The sequence below is a fragment of the Aythya fuligula genome, chromosome 1, assembly GCF_009819795.1.
Source record: "Aythya fuligula isolate bAytFul2 chromosome 1, bAytFul2.pri, whole genome shotgun sequence".
Taxonomy (NCBI): Eukaryota; Metazoa; Chordata; class Aves; order Anseriformes; family Anatidae; genus Aythya; species Aythya fuligula.
Genome location: NC_045559.1, coordinates 83,115,509 through 83,135,052, shown reverse-complemented (window position 1 = coordinate 83,135,052; position 19,544 = coordinate 83,115,509). Strand labels below are relative to the sequence as shown.

At 38.4% G+C, this 19,544-nt stretch overlaps 1 protein-coding gene across 1 annotated transcript in view; it reads right to left on the bottom strand.

Annotated features, from left to right (window-relative positions):
• Nucleotides 1-2,580: 2,580 nt before the first annotated feature.
• KPNA1 (karyopherin subunit alpha 1) overlaps nucleotides 2,581-19,544 on the bottom strand; it is a 51,360-nt gene continuing 34,396 nt past the window's right edge. Inside the window, exons 12-14 of the mRNA XM_032193832.1 lie at nucleotides 8,288-8,415; nucleotides 7,330-7,508; nucleotides 2,581-3,557 (exon numbers count right to left, since the gene is read on the bottom strand). Coding sequence (XP_032049723.1) covers nucleotides 3,370-3,557; nucleotides 7,330-7,508; nucleotides 8,288-8,415 — 495 coding nt within the window. The 3' untranslated portion in view covers nucleotides 2,581-3,369. The remainder of the gene's footprint in view (nucleotides 3,558-7,329; nucleotides 7,509-8,287; nucleotides 8,416-19,544) is intronic.

The window sequence follows — 19,544 nt, the reverse complement described above, 5'->3', positions numbered from 1 at the left end:
CTGAACATGAAGTTCACATAATTCCCCATTTCTACTAAAAGATTTCTTTTTATACCTATGAGAATTACACTAGCCACACAGAATCATGTCAGGTAACCAGTATTCAAGTGATAATGTATAATGAACCTCAGATTTTTTCAGAGCACTTTTCCTTCAAAACAGAGTCCTTCGCATGTGGCCTGAATGTCATTTATTAGATGGGTAATGTAACACCACACATTTGGCTCTATCAAATGCAAACAGTCTGATTGCCCTTGGTTTACCAAGTAATTCTGATCAGTCTCTATCAGTAAACTGTTCCTTTCATAATTCATATGTCTTCTCCCCTCCATACTCATGTAATTTGCAGCGTTTGTTAGAAGTAGTATTTCTTTTCAAGTCATTAATAAGGCTAAGTAAAGCAAGGACAAGAACTGGTTGCTGGAAGATCCTGATGAAAATACACTCAATTAAGCACCATTTAAAATTAAATTGAGACCTATGAGTTAGCCACATTTTAATCCATTTAATGTGTGCCATGTTGACTTCTGTATTGTTTTAGTTTTCAATCAAAATATTACGCAGTACCAGTCAAATGCTTTACACAGTCTAAGTATATATGACAACAATATTACCTGTGTCAAACCAAGCCTGTCACTTCAAACAAACATACCAAGTTTAAAGATTTATACTTATCTGCTCTGAATTCACATATCCACTGCAAAAGTAACAAACACTGGCTAGGCTCCTTACACAGGAAGGCACACCATTCAGCTTAAATGGACTCTTTTTTAATTCACTCATTTAGAGGCAACTGTCTTTTTTTTTTCTTGGGGGCAGGGGAGGGAAACGCCAATGCACCACATTGTTTTCACTAGCCTGGAAGAGAAAACACTTATATATATATATAGATATATAGATATATAGATATGTATATATATACACACCTACATATTTGTGTGTATATATATACACAGGTGTGTGTGTATATATATGTATATATACACACAAGTGTATATATACACAGAATATACATATATGAATATACAGAATATATGCACACACACTTTGCTCAGATTTGTTTACAAAATATGTAGCATTTTTATACCATCCAATAAGAGGTAAATGATTTTAAACAAATCTTATAGAAATGACATGTTATTGGAAATTTACACGTAAAAAAATCCAGCACAAAAAAATCCAAAAGCTAAAACAAGATTTTGCTACTAATCAGTGCTTCTATCACCCTTCAAGAAAAGAGAAACACAGTTATTTATATGTGATGTAAAGGCAACATTGAGGGTTTTTTTGTTTTTAAATTAACCACCAAATTTAACCCCCTAAAATTACAAAGAATCAAAGTCCATTTACAGATCAAGTGCAGTAAACTAAATGTTCCTTCAGCACAAAGCAGCACTAGAGAAAATAATTGGGAGAGGGAAGGTGGAGGCCATCTGGCTTAGCTAGGGAGGCAGCAGGTGGCTTCTGCAGTGGCCACACAGGTCAGAGTCTCCATCCTGAAGCACAGACAGAACTGAAGACTGTATTTAAATAATGGTCACACAGAGCTGATGTTCAGGCCTTTGCCTAGCTTCTTTCAGCAGTTTGACAAGTGACATTATTTTATTTTATTTTATTATTTATTTATTTATTTTTAACTCTGAATCCAATGGGCTGGTTTTGCTTTTGCAGTGGCTTGTCACTGAGAGGAGTCATAAAGAGGATCTTGCAGACAGTTCTGCCACTAACATTTACCACAGGTACACGACGCTGCAGATGTTAGTGGCATTTTTGAAATGCTTACACTGGACAAATGTGTGTTCCAAACGTCCCAAATGGCTTGCAAGAACATAGCCCGATGCCAGGGGGAGCAGACAGCCTGGAGAATCCATTGCATTTACAGAAATGGAACTGCCACTTTCAATCACATGGCACCTCCCGATGTGTGACGAGTTTGGTGTCAATGTCAGCTGAACTCAGTGAGGAGTGGCAGGCCTTTGCATCAGATGTCTGTGATCCAAGCAGCTTGCGGAGCCAAGAACATGCTGCTAGCAGAAGAGCAGTCTACAGCTGTGGATAACAGCTGTCATGCAGTCAGCAATGCCTTATAGATGTCACCTGTAGGAACCATGAGTTCCATGCTAATTCACCTGAAGTCCCGTAAACAGCAGAAGGAAAAATGAAATGAAAGGGGCAGGCAGACCTGGGTGTAACATTACTATCTTTTGAATGTAGTGTCATTTTATTTGTTAAATAAAGGGCTTGACCACGAGGACTCTTATCACGTGAGTTGAAGAGGAAGCTCATTTCATGAAAACCAAAGGAGATCTAACACTCCTTACGCTAAGTTTTACAAATTACGATTTTGTTTTCAGAGTGTAATTTTTCAGAAGAGAAATCTGTTCAAGTCAAGCTCTGTATAAATGTAAAGAGGCAGATAGGATTTTTTCCAACCATAATTCTAATACCAAGGACCAGACTCTGAAATATGAAGTCAGGAAGGGCTGGATTTTAAGGTAGGCATGGCCAGATCATACTGTGCTGGCAAGAAAAAGTGGGGGTAGTTTCTCCATTCTAGAAGCTGGTTTGGAAAGTCATTTCTGGGGGTGTGGTAAGAGTGACTTAAATTCACAGGTGATTTTTTTTTTTGTGGATGGAGAGGAAAGACTGGGAAGGTGTACAAATCTCCACAGTGGTCTGCAATCCAGCTTGAGAGCTCAGTGTTGAGAAGGGGAAGGACCAGGTGTGTTCAGTATTCTTAAGAATCAGAAACCACGTCCATTTGGAGCCTGTTGTTGCAGGGGACAGAGAACTCATTCCATTATTTGTAACGTTCTGTATGCCAATAACTCCAGCTGGCACATATAGCAAAGTAGATGCACTGCATGTGAAGATTTAACACATCTCACACAGCCATCCAAGAGGCATCCAGGGAAAAAAAAGAAAAAAAAAGTATGGGAAATTAATTCAGCTATGTTCTCAAAGTCTGAATGTCTCCCTGGGCTGCAGGCACACACTGCAGTAAATACGTGAGAAAGGCAGCCTTACCTTGGATGCCAGGAGTGTGGGGGCTAGTGGAGGAGGAATTACTTTCCTGTAACAGGAGTAGGGAATATCTCAAAGTATAGAAAGGTGCCTCAACTCCACAAAGATGACAGTGGAGAGGTTCAGAATCTAGAGAAAAAGGGTGATTCTGGCAACCCCTTGCCAAGAAGGGGGCATCCTGCCACGGAGCCAAGAGTTTTCCGGACGTATGTAAGAGCATGTGCACAAGGCAAGCGAATGAGCGCAAACAGGATTATGGAAAACATTGAGAGAATCACTCCACGGGTGGCTTGTGGCTCAACAACAGGATTGGCTAGGTAGAGGAGCACACAGCACGGGGGCACCTCAGAGCTGGAAGCCTTCCATGGGAGCCTCACACTGCTGGAAGATGTACTGTTGCTGGCCAAGATCCACCTGTGGGGCAATGCTGCTGTCTTCATCCTCTGTTCCAAAGTAGTGCTCAATCAGATCAAAGGCCTTCTGATAAATCTCTTGATTCTCATGGCTTTGGAGGAATTCAATCTTGTCCAGGCCTGCAGAGAAAAGAAGCACATAAAAGTTACAGCTTGGCAAAAGCATTATGGCCATGATCAATTTCAATCTGTTGTGAACATCACATTCCATGGCAATTCTCTCCCACCTTCAGAAAAGAAAGATCCCACTATGGAGACCTTTACAACACTCACACTCTCCACAGCCAAGGAAAATCAGGTTGAACTACAGAATTCCTTTGCAAATGCACAATGTTCCATAATTTGTCTGCCTCTCCCCTCCCACTCCAAAAATCTAATAAATCAATGAATGTGTGAAAAAATAGGCCTCAAGACTTTTCCTGAATAGAGTTTTAGAACCATGTTTCCTGAAAGTGTGTTCTTAGCACTTTTGTTTACAAGGACCATGACCATACAGTCACTTAACTGCAAGTTAGAAGTCATTTTTGGTAATCATCTAGTCCAACTTGCAGCTCGGAGCAGCACTACTAGCAATAGCAGATTAAGTTAGCTGTGCCTTTGTCTAGTCATGTCTTCAAAATCTCCAACAATGGAGACTCCACTACCTACTACATATCATGGGTGTATACAATGCAGTTAAACTTGTACAATCACATTAAGCATGTCAGCAAACTCAAGCCTCATAGTCAGAAAATACAGCAAACAGAACTATCCTTGGTATGTAGGAATGAGGCTATAATGAAATCCAAGTTGTAGCCACCCTAGTAAATCTTTAGTACATAGGGTACTGTAGAGGTTTTCTTGTTCAACTCCTTTTACTGTGTATGGATACTAGAGGAAACAATTATCTGGCACTGTACTGATGTTTCTGCAACACTGATAAAAAGTTCTGTTTATACCTGTGGCTTTTGTTAAATAGGATACATATCAGAGGCTATCCCAAGTTAAGATCATGGTACTGTGAAGAGAACTACTGATCTCACAGTAACTCGTGACAGAAGACAAAGGGACACAAAAATGAATAAAGGAAGGGAGCATCTATCCCATAAGGAGAAGTTGAGACAGGTGGGACTGCTTAGCCCATAGAAGAGAAGGCTCAGGAGCAGGTGGGGCCAGCATCTTATTAAGATATGTACATATCTGAAAGGAGATGGGAGACAGAGGGATGTGGCCAACCTCTTTTCAGTAGTTTGTGGGGGCAGGACAAGGGGTAATGGCCACAAGATGGAGCACAGGAAGTTCGGCACCAGCATCTGAAAGAACTTCTTCATGGTGAGGGTGACGGAGCACTGCAACAGGCTGCCCAGGGAAATTGTGGAGTCTCCTTCTCTGGAGATATTCAAGGCCCATCTGGACACCCACCTGGGCAGCCTGCTCTAAGGAACTTGCTTTGGCAGGGGAATGGACCCGATGGTCTTTCGAGGTCCCTTCCAACCCCTACAATTCTGTGATTCTGTGAAGAGTAAGCCAGGCCCTTTTCAGCAATACCTAGTGACAGGAGAAGAGGTGATGGACATAAACTGAAACCCAGAAGGTTCTGTGTGAACACCAGGAAAACTTTTTTTTTTTTTTTTTTTACTGTGAGAGTGACTGAGCACCAGCACAGGTTGCCCAAAGAGGCTGTGGAATCCCTATGCTGTAAATACTCAAAAGCTGCCTGGACATGGTCCTGGGCAATTGGCTGGACAAGATGACCTTCAGAGGTCCCTTCCAACCACGGCCATTCTGTGATTCTGTGAAGTCGTAGGTGTCATGGGCAAGTGCTGACAGAATACAATTCATAAAACACTTGGAAATATATGAGGCCCCACAGTCACTCAAGAAGCAGCAGTGCTGTCCCAATTCTCTGAATGCAGCAGCCACTAATCAAGGCTTCCCAAACCATAAATGAAACCTTTATGCTAGGAACTGCCACACCTCATTCGAGAACCTAAAACATCTCCAAATTAGAATACCCGCTTACTTTTCATGGAAAATCAAACAAACAAACTAGAACCAGACACCAAAAAAAAACTTATTTTGATGCAGCTCTTTCCTGGAAGTGACATATTAATCAAGAAACAATATTCCATGCTACTATCCTCTCCTATACTGCTCTTGACAACCCATTTTTATTTTTTCTTAAAGCTTCAGTGCTGGGCAGCACGGAAACAAGCATAACAAGTCAACTACGTTAACAAACGTCTAAGATGACTGCCTTCAACTTTACCTCTACAGGACTACTCAAGACAAATCCTCTTGAACCTCAGAGTATTTAAGGATATCTCACTAAGGGCTACTCATATTAAATAAAAAAAAAAAGACCCAGACAAACAATTCCATCTGATACTACTACTTTTAAGGCAATGAACAATTAATACATTACAACTGACACAAAACCTACTTAGCCAATCCAAAGAATAATTCTCACCGGAATGCTATGCAAGCTACATTGCATACCGAGTAAAAGACTTATGCTAAGGTTGAGGGAAGAGAATTGGATTTGAACAGGAGGATTCTGGAATTATGTAGGACTTAACATATGCTTAGGGAAAAAGCCAATGACAGGGAAAGGGTAGGATAAATGCAGATCACAGAGAAACAAACATGACAAAGTAGAGAAATGGAGGCAATATTAAGACACTGGTTGCATATAATGAGTATGCTCATCAAGCCAAAGCCCTGTACCTCATCATCCATAGTCCACACTACCTTTTTGTTAAATTCTGTTTTTAGTTTCTCACTGTTCTAGTTTGTTAGTAATAGACAATAAATTATATAAATCACCTTATTCTGAGTCTGTTTTGCCCATGATGATAAATGTTCAGCAATCAACCTGTCCTTATTTCAACCATTGAGCCCTTTCCATTCTGTTTTCTCCCCCTTTCCCTTTGAGGGGTGGGAGTGAGAAAGCAGTTGTGGTGGAGTTCAGCTGCCCAACTGGGTAAAACCACCACAACCATATAGATTAAATATGAATTGTGTGTCATTTCAGTATTTTTGAAAGTTTAAGGGCAGCTGTGAGTTTAGAGACAAAATGTCCCATCAGAGCAGTATGCAAAGAGGATAGAGGATCAAGATTCATAAAGTGGAGAGCAAGCATACTTGCTGTGTCCTCTGTGCTTAAAAAAAAAAATAAAAGAGCTATACAGAAGAGAGGAGCTGTCACTGCCTGAACAATACATTAGGGAAAAATCCCACAGCAAGGCAAGAGTGTTAAACAGTGAGCAATTTACAGGCTCTCCACCTTCAGACTTCTAGACAGACTGCTAGATAGTTTTACCCTTTCTGACATAAGATTATGCTTTTCTCAATGATACTTAATTCTGCTGAGAAAAGCTGATGAGGTGAAGAGAGAGATACCACATTGGACAGAAAACGGCCAGACTGAATTGAGAAGACCCCAGGCCTGTTAACAAGGAAACTAACCTTAGGAGTAGACATACCTCAGAACCAGGACTAAATGATGGCAGTGCATGCCATAACTACAGCAAAGCAAAGCCAAAACAAGAATTTGCTGCTGCTGGCAGAATTCTGCAGGGCAGCAGAAAGGGAAAAGAAAGGCCTGAAACCTGAGAAACAGAGTAGAGCTCCTGAACTTTTATCTGCTGCAGAGAAAAGATACTAGGGCTGAATGACATCCAGGTTTCTGCAATGTGAAAAAGAAAGAACTAAAATATTCACACACTATCTCCAACTACATACAGACAAAGGTAATGTGAAAACTGAAGCACACTGGTAAACGATTTGTCGAAGAACAGTTAATTTTCAGGTAAAAGTGGTAAGGAAATTAATACAATCTGGTCTTCTGAAACTCTAACAGATCCATGATCACTGCTTTAATCCCTGCCATCCACAGATGTTTTGCTCATACCATATGCTTCCTCAATAAGAGCGCAGTAAGGATTAATGCCAGTGCCACTGCATTTGGATTCCTGCTCTCCAAGCCTCAGGATGTTCTCCAGCCCATTCAGTGCTACTTGCACAATCTTTGAGTCCATTACTGTAAGGAGGTCACAGAGTGGTTTGATGCATCCCAATTCTACTAAATACCTGAAAAACACCACATATACAACAGTTAATTGTTTGTAAAGTTAAAACCAATATAGCCATTTAAGCATTTAGTGTGAAGTACAAAGAACCAAAACAAACGAAATATCAACTTGATTGCAGAAACTGGAAAAATTACAGACATCTATACATATCCAGTCAATTCTGATGAAAGACTGAAAGTATCTTTAAAATACATTATCTGTTTACACATCTCTATGTGTAAAAAGATATGAAATAATCATCTGATTTTGTAACTTTTATTTATACGTTTATAATGTATGTTACCAGGCTTAACTATATTAAATTATAATTTAAAGTATTAACTTTGTATAAAGTTATATATAAGCATAATATACTAGTATAAGTTAAACAGAAAGAACAATGAACATGAAGCCCTTGTCTCAGGGGCTTGGGAGTACATCTTTCAGCCATGCCTCTCCAGGTTGCATTTTGTTACACTCTGTAACAACCACTGTGAAAAAGTTTAAAAGTTTATTTTTTCCACATAAGAGGAATGGTTCAATTAATGAAGCAAGTATTACAGCTGAAATTCTTCTGTGATTTCTCCATACAGGAATGAATGGCTCATTCACAACTCAATCTAAAGATGTCATCTCTCTGGAGACAAACTCTGTAAGCATACAGAATTTTACATACAGACTGTCAAAACTGTACCAACTCTTTACAGAAACATTTTTGAGTTTCTATGTTACTAGCTTGGTTTCTTGCAAAAACACTAATTCACTCAATTTCATTGAAACATTTGTACTATTTCATACTTGATCTGTTCAGCAGAGCCTCCAGATGTTGCATTTGTGATTGCCCATGCAGCTTCCTTCCTCGTCCGAAATTCAGCTGTTTGCAAAATATTTATTAGAGCTGGAAAGATATGGGCATCGATGACTGTCTGCAAAAAAGAAATGACATGTCAAGGTTATAATAAAAATTAGAAATAAATTCCTTGTCCTGAGCCATTTAATGCCTATGCTCAGCACCACAGGTTAAACAATGAAATATTACTTCTCAACAGGCAAAAATCAGTTTACAGCTTTACATTCAAAACCCTAATTATCACCAGTTAGTGTTTATCCCAAAGTAATTCATAACATGTTCAAACTGAACTATCACTATATCTAACATGCAACTTAATTATACCTTGACAGCAGGAGAATGCCGTATTTCCCTTATTTTCCGGGTAATGAACTACTAAGATCTTTCCCCCTAAACGGGGAAAAAAAAGTTCATAAACCTGTTCATCAAATACTGTATTTTGGCAAGATTAGACAACAGAGAAAAGAAAGAACGTATTGCAAGAACTAAGAACTCCCCAAAATAATATATTCTTTCCTGGTAAAAAGACAAAGCAACAGATGGTTCAGTAATATGGTTAACTGCATAGCCCATCAAATAGATACAAGTCAAATGAGTACTTAATCAGCAGCACAAAGTTTCTAGTAACAGCCCCTGGAAAGAACCTTTTGCAATAAAAAAATAAAACTGGTTCAGTTACACACCTACCACAAAGATCTGAAACACTTTCTTTCCTAAGGGTAACTGAAAGAAACAAGAGCCTAGGGTTGCATTTTTAAATCAACCATTTAATAAGGACATTATCACTGAACTGGTAACAGCAAACTCAGACAAATAAATCCTTTGCAAGGAGCTCTACAGACAGAAACAGACCACATCCAGCATAAAGTTACAGGCAATTCACTGGCTGGACAATTACCCAGTGAAAAAAAAAAACAACCTGTTGACATTTCTTTTATCCTTCCTGTTTATCTGGGCAGCCAAGCTGCATGAATTCATAAATCCATACTGTGCATTAGTTTTATCAACAGCCTCTTTTACCACAGAATTTGCAATTCCATAAAGGCGATTTGTGGCCCTCAACTAAAAAGAGTGTACGAATTTAAAAGCTATCACAAAATAAAACTCAACAGGAATTGGAAAAGAAAAAACCTTTTCTTACATTTTTCTGCTTTCTAGCATTGAGAGGTTTCATATTTGCATTAGATTGAGGGGAAACGTTCACTAAGAGTGACAAGATTCAACATGAATCCTTTTATAATTTTCTGCATCGCTTAGAGGTACAGGGCAGCATAGCCAAACTTCACCCTCCCAAAGGAGAGCAACTTAAATAAATAGCAATAGTGGAATATAAGAAACCCAACACTGGGGTTCAATAACTCTCAGGTATGTCTCTTGGCTTCACTGATCATAATGCAACTTTTCTGGAGTCTAGGGCAACATATAGGCTCTCTATAGGTACCTCAAGGGAGGCAGTAGCGAGGTGGGGGTTGGCCTGTTCTCCCACGTGCCTGGTGACAGGACGAGGGGGAATGGGCTTAAGTTGAGCCAGGGGAGTTTTAGGTTAGATGTTAGGAAGAACTTCTTTACTGAAAGGGTTGTGAGGCATTGGAACAGGCTGCCCAGGGAAGTGGTGGAGTCACCATCCCTGGAAGTCTTCAAAAGACGTTTAGATGTAGAGCTTAGGGATATGGTTTAGTGGGGACTGTTAGCGTTAGGTCAGAGGTTGGACTCGATGATCTTGAGGTCTCTTCCAACCTAGAAATTCTGTGATATTTTGAAGGAACACATGTACAACTGCAAAGATTGGTACAATAATATTTTAAGAAACCCCTTGTCTTTGCTGCACTTTTTGAAAAGTATCACCTCTTAAGTCCCTCTTCCCAAATGAGAATTTTTACAAGAGGAGTATTTACTTATAAAGCATCTTCTCAGAACAAGCTTCTTTAGTAATCAGAGAAAGTTACACAGTAGCACCCAACTAAATCAGCACATCTTAGCCATCAGACCGCAAGTATTTTAACTTTGATCACCAAAAGAAAAATATACCTTAAAATATTTCAATTTAGACCTGTAGGAGGTGAATAGTAGGGAGAATTCAAGAACAAGGGGTACTAGCAATGGGACAGTAACAAGTGGGAAGAATCACAGAAGATCTTAATTCTTTTCCTCCAGGCTTAAAAATTTTGATCTTTTCAATGAAAAGCCTGGTGGATAAAAGCACTCTCCTCAGAGTGGCAAAATATGCCTTTGAACTTTTTCAGAAGGAAATGAATCCAGAAGTCTTGGGTGAATGATCAAATTTCTAAGCTATTGCATAAATGATTACAGGCACCTTGTTCACTTCCCTGCTGTACCACAAATTCAGCCATCCTTACCCAAGAACATGCTAAAAGACCACAACGATTACTACAGCCTTTGGTAAGGTACTTCATGCAAGGAGACTGGCTTGAGAGAAGACCAGCTGTCATTAGACTTTTAACTTTCCCACTGCTTGACATGCGTTAAGTGCTGTCACCACCTCACTCCTGAACGAGTCCCAGTTAAACGCATTTAACTACCCCTCTATAGTACAGCACGGTTTTTCAACTAGCAGTCTATTGACAGTTGAAAATCACAGGCCTTGTATTTGTAAAATAAACATTAACTAGATCAGAAAATAGCTTGCTTTGAACTTAATATCTTCACTGAACTTTGCAAGTTCAGTTAAGCTCCAGTGGGGAGAAAACAATAAAACATAATAAAGAGAACAATAAAACGTTGAAGAAAAAGTGCTAGCAGCACTTTTTATTTTAAACTCCATGTTTACAGCCTTTCTTAGTGATTATTCTTGAAATCAAACTAGACTACACATGGACTCCTAGCTCTGACATCTTACGTTAGAATAATTACTATAGAAATAAGTCATGTGTTCCTTTCAATTAAATTTACTTGCACAATAAAATAGTAAGCCACTGAAACAGATTGCTGCTGTGTTTTGTTTTGTTTTTCCCCTTGAAGAAAAGCAAACTTGAGGCAGAGCAACACCCTAAAGGACTGTGGTAAGGTGAGATCCTAAAAGTGATGATTTAAATATTGATTTGAATGATTTTATTTTTTTTTAACCTTATTACCACAGTATGGGCATCTGACTTGTAAATGTGCTGAAAACTCAAGTAATGTGGTGAATATAAAGAATGTTCAAGATTATATCTTTCACATAAAATGAACACTGTTAAGGGATTTCAGTTTAATAACTTTAAAAAAAATGATAAAAGTAAAAGATGAAAAAATTTCATGGTGTAAACTAAAGACTGACATACGAACATCTCGCTCTGCCAGCTGTTCGAGTGTTCTGCTATTCCCTGAAAAATTATAGGTGCCTTGGCCATTCATGTGGGCAAATGTCTCATACTAGCTATAATGTAAAAGATATTAAAACATTCTTTCTGAGCAGCTGATGTACGGTAATTTTTTTTTATCTATGCCTTCTAAAGGTGACTGAAATTTTTAAAGGAGTCTGATGACAGCAGGTTAACAGGGTAACAATTCTAAAGAAACACTCCAAGAACCATGTCATTTTTAGCAGTTCACATAGATTTTTCAATCCAAATCACTGTTACAATCACATGTAAGAAAAATATTTTAACATCCTGCTCCAACAGCAATCAAAAGCAGATGTACATGGAAGTGCGAACTCTTCGTGTATTTCAAGTTTTTAAACTCAGTTACAGCAGTGAGTTTTAGTTTGACTACACCTGTAGGAAAAGATATGTGCTCATTTGTGCAGCACCTACTTATTACTCTGCTGTCTCTGCCTTTGATGATCTTGCTCAAAAGCGAAGAATAATTCTTCCCCTTCTTCTTCTTTCTTCAAAGAAAAATTCATCTTCTCAAATGCTGTTCATGTTTCTACAGCATTCTCTAGGTTTCTCTACCTGTCCCTTAGTCTATACAGTTGCACCTCATATAGAATCAAGTTGACATTTTATGGTTCTCCTTACCACCAGTTTCATTTCCCATCATGTCCTCTGAAAACTGATGCATGTTCGGGGCAACACTGAAGATCTATACCAGAACCAGAATAACTTTTTGTTTGCTTGTTCTTTTTATCCCTTTCCTTAAGATTTTAAATATTTATGTTGATTTTAGGCTGCTACTGGGCACTGTAGTAGCATTTTCAAAAATGTTATAAATTGGTTTTATGCCCAAGAGCTAATGCAGAGCCCATCCTTTTAAAAATGAAACTAACACCAAAATTTATGCCCAATTGCATCCCTTCATGTTTGTTGGAACTGAACTCTGTTTTGACTTATCATTGAGTCTTTCTGAAAATCAAACTGAATTTGAATCAAAAACTGAATTTTCAAATTTAATTTGAAATTGAATTGTGATACCCAGTCCTTTAGCAAATCTGGCCCTCGCTTTTGAAGTATTTTTTTTGTTTGTTTTAAAACAGATGGCATTCCTGCAGCTCTGACGCTCCAAGAGGGTTGTCTGTCTCTTCGAAGCACTTCATCCTTTTTATTTCTTTTAATCAAGCTTATTCACTTCATAATATTTGATTTTAAAGAGCTGAGACAGATGAAAACGAATGTTCAGAATTTTATTACATCACCATGCATGCTGAATCTAACTACAATATAGTCATGGTTAGGGAGCAGCTCTTCAGCAGCAGTGTATTAAATTAGTACATGAACTGGCCAATACCAAATTAATTTGCTCCTCTTCTTTGGGTTCCCACAAATAAATCACTTATGGTATGCAAAAACACACATATAGTGTACAAGTGTCTACACATGAATCACCACATGCCTGTGATAGCAACAAAGTCTTACACTGTGATTGTGTTCTGCTCCTGCAAGCTCTCTTATTACCTTTAGCAACTCAAGATTACAGTCACCACCTTATCTGGAAGCTGTGAGTATTCCTACTACTACATTCTCCTCCTCCAGGCTGGGAATTTTAGTTCACAGGGGTTTCTCTGTAACTTGTGATCCAGTTATGCTGTTTACAGATTCAATTTACAACTGCTTTCTAAATGACCTAGCAAATATTTGTAAGGCAAAGCCACTTCAGATGATGGCATATGAGTACAAACCTGCTGCCATATGAGTCAAGAAGGAAGCACTTCAGATCTCATTTCTAATGGGCTTACGTTGTTGACACTGACACTAAATCCATATACTCCAAGCTGTGTATAAAGTAAACTTTATACTAGTTTACACAGGTTGCTATTGCTCTCAGGAAGAACCTGCACTATAATGAACAGCACTGTGTTAAGCTGTCTCCAGATTTTAGGGTCTGCCCTCCAAAAAATATAGTAATATGTACTGATGAGGTTTTCGGACAGAAAAAAAAATCAAAGGTATCCTAGCTGTGCTACCCTCAATATGGTGTGATGTACGGATGCACCACATGTGGAAGCCTAACAACAGTTTTACTTAAACACAAACTTAAACCTCAAAATCACTCGTCTGACTTTTGCTGGTCCACAGACAAAGAAACGTGACATTTACAGCAACACCATACTTTGCTCCTATTTGAGAGGCTTTTTAAAGCCCTGCCACCACAAACAGCATATGAGGATTTGAGACCATCTGTGCAAACTAAGGCATGAACCAAACACATTTTATACTTAAATAATTTGATAGTTTGCCTGTGTAAACTGCAACTCTGCATGTGAACTGTGGTATTCTTTTCCCACGTCCTCAGCCTTACTCTGGCCTTTTTGGAGAAGACCTGACAATTCTCAGCTTGTATCTTTACCCAGTTTGTAAAAATGCATTTCATTCTAGAGTTTCTAGAACTGATAGGCAATGTAGCATTTGCTACACTTGCTTATAGCACATTTCATCAAGGATAGGAAACCCTAAAGAAGAAATGAACGGCACAGATCCTGTTGCTACCACATGTAGCCGTATTCAGGTTTCCAGATGTTCTTGTGAGAATTTAAGGTATATCAGAAAAGAAGTGATAAGTTTCTTAACCTGTCAACAGGAGAGAACTCCTATGATGTCTTCACTGTCAGATATGGAAGATTGTATCTGGTGTACTGCCTTTCATAGCTTTTCAACAGGTTGCGTTTTCTGAGGCATCTGATAGCCTTTCATACCCTTCAGAAGGGTCGACAGTCAGGATTTAGCTTCAGTTGTGCAGTTCTCCTTCTGATTCCCAGGAAGATGTAGTTCCCCTTCTCCCTGACTGGGGAAGCTATCCACTGAAGTACAGCAAAGCTGTATACAAACTAGGAAATTAACAAACAAAAACTATACTTAGTGACAATCATGACTGCATCAGGATATACACATCCATCCCAAACCTTAAAAGCACAGAAATAAAGAGGGGAAAGACTGCTGTATTCCATCACTTTTCCATTGCCTAAACACTGTTGATAACACACTCTGAAAGGCTTTCACTTCCACATTTGGTGGGGGAAAAACAAAAAAACACTCCTGTGTTTTAAACATTAGATACAAACAAAGTTCAGCACACATTTCATGCATGTTAACTTACATTGCTTACCAGTAGGAAGAGTTTACTTGATTGTGTTTGAGTGCGAATCTAACAGTGATAGGCTCCTGTCTTATCTTTTAGAAATGGCAGTGAAAGCCTTTGGAGTGTGCTAACAACATTATAGGCAGTATGAAAGTGGAAATGAATATAGAAGTCCTTCCCTCTAACTTTATATTTCTATACTTCTGAGTGGGTGGATGGAGGAAGTGTAACCCAATGCAATCTTAAACAACACTAAATATAGCTCTGTCTGTTAATATTGGTTGGGTAAATATGCATTAGATTTATTGAAATATTTCATTTTCTTCTTGGAGCGCTGAAGCAATGCTTAGATTATGGTTTGAGCACTACCCAGAACTTCCATGGTATTCAAACATCCTGATGGCTCTGGAGCAACAACCCACTCATTAGATCAGCTTGTAACTTGTAATAATGTACTTACTATGCAAAGCAGATATTTAACTTTTAGGAAATACATTACCATGGAGTGATTTTTTTTTTACTTGATTTCTGGCTAAAGATTGTGCGCGGTCAAAATCCAGTTAATACAGCACAGACTGGAATAGATCTGGTTACAGTCTGTAATCTGCAGTAGGAACTACTGAGCAATTTGGAAGGTCTGGGGAGGAAGGAAAATAAATGACTTAGTTCAGAGCTGCATCTAGTATTTAGAATTCCTTCTGTAATGAAGGGCAATTCTCAAGAACTGACATTTTAATTCACTGCGATGTGTGACGTTACCTTTAAAGTTCATTTCTGCAGAGTAAAAAATGCAACATGGATGAAATAGGTCCATCCATGCACTTAGTAAATTGGATATTCTTCATAGATGGGAATTATCCCTTGTCCCCTCAGCTAGTGAAAACAAAACAGGCTTCTACTCTCTATGCTACATTTTAGCATAGGACCATGTTCAAGAAGAACTTTACCAAAAGCATAGTCCAACTTCAGAAACTATTTTGAAGCATTTTTCAGCTCAAGCATTTACAATGATTGGCATGGAGTAGGAGTTATCTGAAAGAATAGCTCAAAGAAGGAAGTTTGTGAGAAAAGCAGACGTATCCGCTCCAGAATTGAAAGGAGGTTTTATTACACCTTGAATCTCACATGACAAAATCTGTAGTCAGAGTAGACTCTAAAGAATTGGAGCTTTTCTGGAACCATTTTATACATATGTGATGCGACTTGCAGCATCTGATAATCACTGCAATTACACTTGCAATTGATAATAATAATTTCTAAGAAACAGCAGCTTCAAGATCTCCAATCAAACAGGTTGCAAACATTTTCAAGCATCCTTTACTTCACAACTTCACTCTAACAAGCCTCTTTCTTCAGTTCCAAAAACCTAAGCCTCGTGATGGATGTGATTTGCAAAATGTCCCAATTACCCAGATAGTTAACACCTGCTCCAGATAAGAAGCACTGTGTGTTTTTTTAAATCTCAGTTTTACAGCTGACAATATAGATTGTATTGGTAATGCACTTGGGAGAGTCAGTATTTCGCTACATAGCACGTGTGTGCTTAGAGTTCAGAAGTAGCTCAATTGCTCTGAATCGGTCCTAGGGGATTCTTGAATGAGGAACTACAACTTTCACTTTTGAGAATTTTCTTCTCTCTTTTTTTTTTTTTTTTTTTTTTGAATTGAATGCAAACATTCATTGAAAAACAGGCTTCCAACTTCACTTGTGACGTAGCCAAAGGCAGGCTATACTTAAAGCTGAATTCCTTTAAATCCAAATGCATTTTGGTGATGTGATAGACTCTGTATTTTCTTCCTGACACAAGAATACCGAGAAAGAGCTTCTTCCCAGACAACAATAACTATTTTTCTTTGCAAAGCAAAAGGGTTCTTCTGTACTTGTAAAGGACCACCAGCTAAAATTTAAGGTGCAATATTAATGGCTAATAGCATTAATTTCCCCATCTTTGCCTTCCCCACCTCCTTTTCCCAAGGCATAAGCCAATTCTATTCTGTTCTCAGTAGAAAGAGGTCTCACCTAAACTGGTGATGAGGCGTTTTGAAACCTTTACAAACTACTGAACACACGCAATTTTGTTTAGCTAGACCACCTAACAAATTTGTTTAGCTAGACTAGGCAAATTTTGTTAACTTTAACAAAAGAAATATTACATTATCACTTTTTTTCAAATAAAGTTGAGACAGCAACTGAAGACTCAGAGGTTTGTGAAGGGTATAGTTAAGATTCCACCTACACCTTTACTTTTAGATGTCTGAGCAGTGCGTATCAGGTGTAGGAATAGTGTCTATCCTTGTTAGCACAGTAACTCCTTCACTTGAACAGAATGATGTGATAAATTGAATACTTACGTAGAAGGCACAAAAGTAAGTGGATTATTGAAATAGCTTCTAGGTGTACAAGAACAAATTACCTCTAGAACTCTTCACAATTTTATCTTCAGTAGATCATGAATACGAAAACAAAGATCCTGAGGTTTTGAAAAAATGCTCTAATAACGAACTTCACTTTCTATTGCCATTTTAGATACTTGTTTCTTTATGGAATGACTTTGTTTCTGATTTTCTCAAGATCATCTTTTTCATAGTTTGCAACACTCCTACATGGTTCTGTATCTTAAAGGACCTCTAACAGAGTTGGGAAATACGAAATTAAATAAATGTGCTGGGCTGGACTGTTCCACAGAACTCTTAGGCTTAAAACTCTTAGGCTCCCCAGAGCCTCTTAAGCTTCCTGGGAAAAGCAAGAATAGCCTACTAGATAGAAAGAAGTATGAGCAATATTTTCTAAGGTAGTAACAGTATGGATAAGGCAGCCAAAAGATCCTTCACTGCAAGAAAAGCAAAGGCAAAAACATTTTTACCTTATTACAAGTGGTAGTAACTACCTTCTCAGCACTGCTAATTGTACAGCAATTAGAATTGCTGATACAAGAAAAAACAGGGATGCAGTTGCTGATTTTATACAGTGCTTTATCTTATATATTCACCTAGTCCACAGATCTAATATGCAAGCGACAGCAAAGCTAGAATTGAAATTCTTGGAGCTCTCCCAACATTAGATCAAGTGACCAAATCCTTCTGAATCTGACAAAAAAACATGATCTTCAGTGGAAAGAGTAAAATCTTGACTGAGAAATGTAAACACAGCTTTAAGAGGTTTGTTTGCTCTCAGTTCCATCTTAGTCACGTCCTTGCATCAAATGAAAAAGACGTAGCTTTTCAGCTCATAAGTTGTATTTTCTTGCCTACTTATTTTCTAAGATGAGTACCTCTTAAGTTAGATAAATATTCACACTTAATTACAGAAAGTTTAGCAGACTCTTATCTTCCTGAAAAGTCTCATCTTCATTTCCTATTTTTTTCTGAAAGGTAGATGAAGACCTCTTCAAGATGTTATGACTTTATGTTGCCCCTTCAGCAGATGAATATTGTTTGTAAGGTAGAAGGCTTAACTAAACTGCTGCAAAAACCACCTGCAAAGCACGTATCAGGGCTTCATCAGGGAAAACAATGCAGCTTTTTTCACAATCTCCTGCAAGATTTCTGCAAAAAGAATTCCATCCCTTTGGTGAAGAAGCTTGACCACTTCATGCTAATTCTGATGATACAGAATGAATAATCAAGAGCCATCAGATATAAGAATAACAAGTGTTAGACTGCCTTCTAAGGAAAAGGATATGACAAAAATATCTCTCGGTCACTTCTGCCAACGTAATATGGACTTGGATTGCTTTCTGCCTGGTTACTACACAGTGACAAAAATACTTCCAAAGCCTAATATTTCTGCTATTCTTTTCTATTCCTCAAAGACTAGATGCCTTCAATTGGACTTCCACACACCCTCTGCAATCCCTGAGAATACTCTCTATATCCTGTGAGGGAGAAGAGCACTGAGAAATGGAACTTCAGAAAAATTAAGTTTGATTTATGCAAGGAACCTTCATTCAACCAGCTTGATGGGAACCTAGTACATTTATCAGATGCAGCCTGGTTTCACTACAATCTTGTTTTTCCATCAGTTCAAAGAATCATAGAATCATTCAGGCTGGAAAAGACCTCTAAGATCATCTAGTCCAACTTTTAACCTAGTACTGAGAAGTCCACCACGAAACCATGCTACTAAGTTCTACATCTACACCCTTCTTGAAGACCTCCAGGAGTGGTGACTCAACTACTTCCCTGGGCAATGCTGGAAAAAAATAAGGAAAGATGTTCTCCTTGAAAGCCAAACAAAAAATTTCTTAGCATGGCTGTTCTTAAAAACTTCACACCCAGGGAAAACAAAAACGTGTTGAACAGTTTCTTCATTTCCTAGTCTAAGAAAAAAAAAAAAAAAAAACTGTAGAGGAGATGGTCAATCTCTCACTGGGAGACAAGTCCCAGGACTTCCTCCTGATGGCTGAACCTAAGTCCAGATTCCGAACAAATATGTGGTCTTTTGGAGGCCTTATTGTAAAGATTGACATAAGGGACTGACTGAGACTTTCATTCGCTTGTGTGTGCTACCCCTTAACATGACAGGATTGCAACATTTGGTACAGCCAGGAAGGACAAACCCCACAGCAACATGTTAGACATCCTCTACTACTGCTCAGTTTAATAAAAAGCATGTTTTTGATTTGGCTAAGCACAACTGCCAATTTTAGCAATTATAAAAATATATAATTACGACTAAAAGTATTTATAATGTAGTTGGTCCATATCTGGTGGTGAAATCAAGAAACATCTGAAGTTATTTGATTCTCAA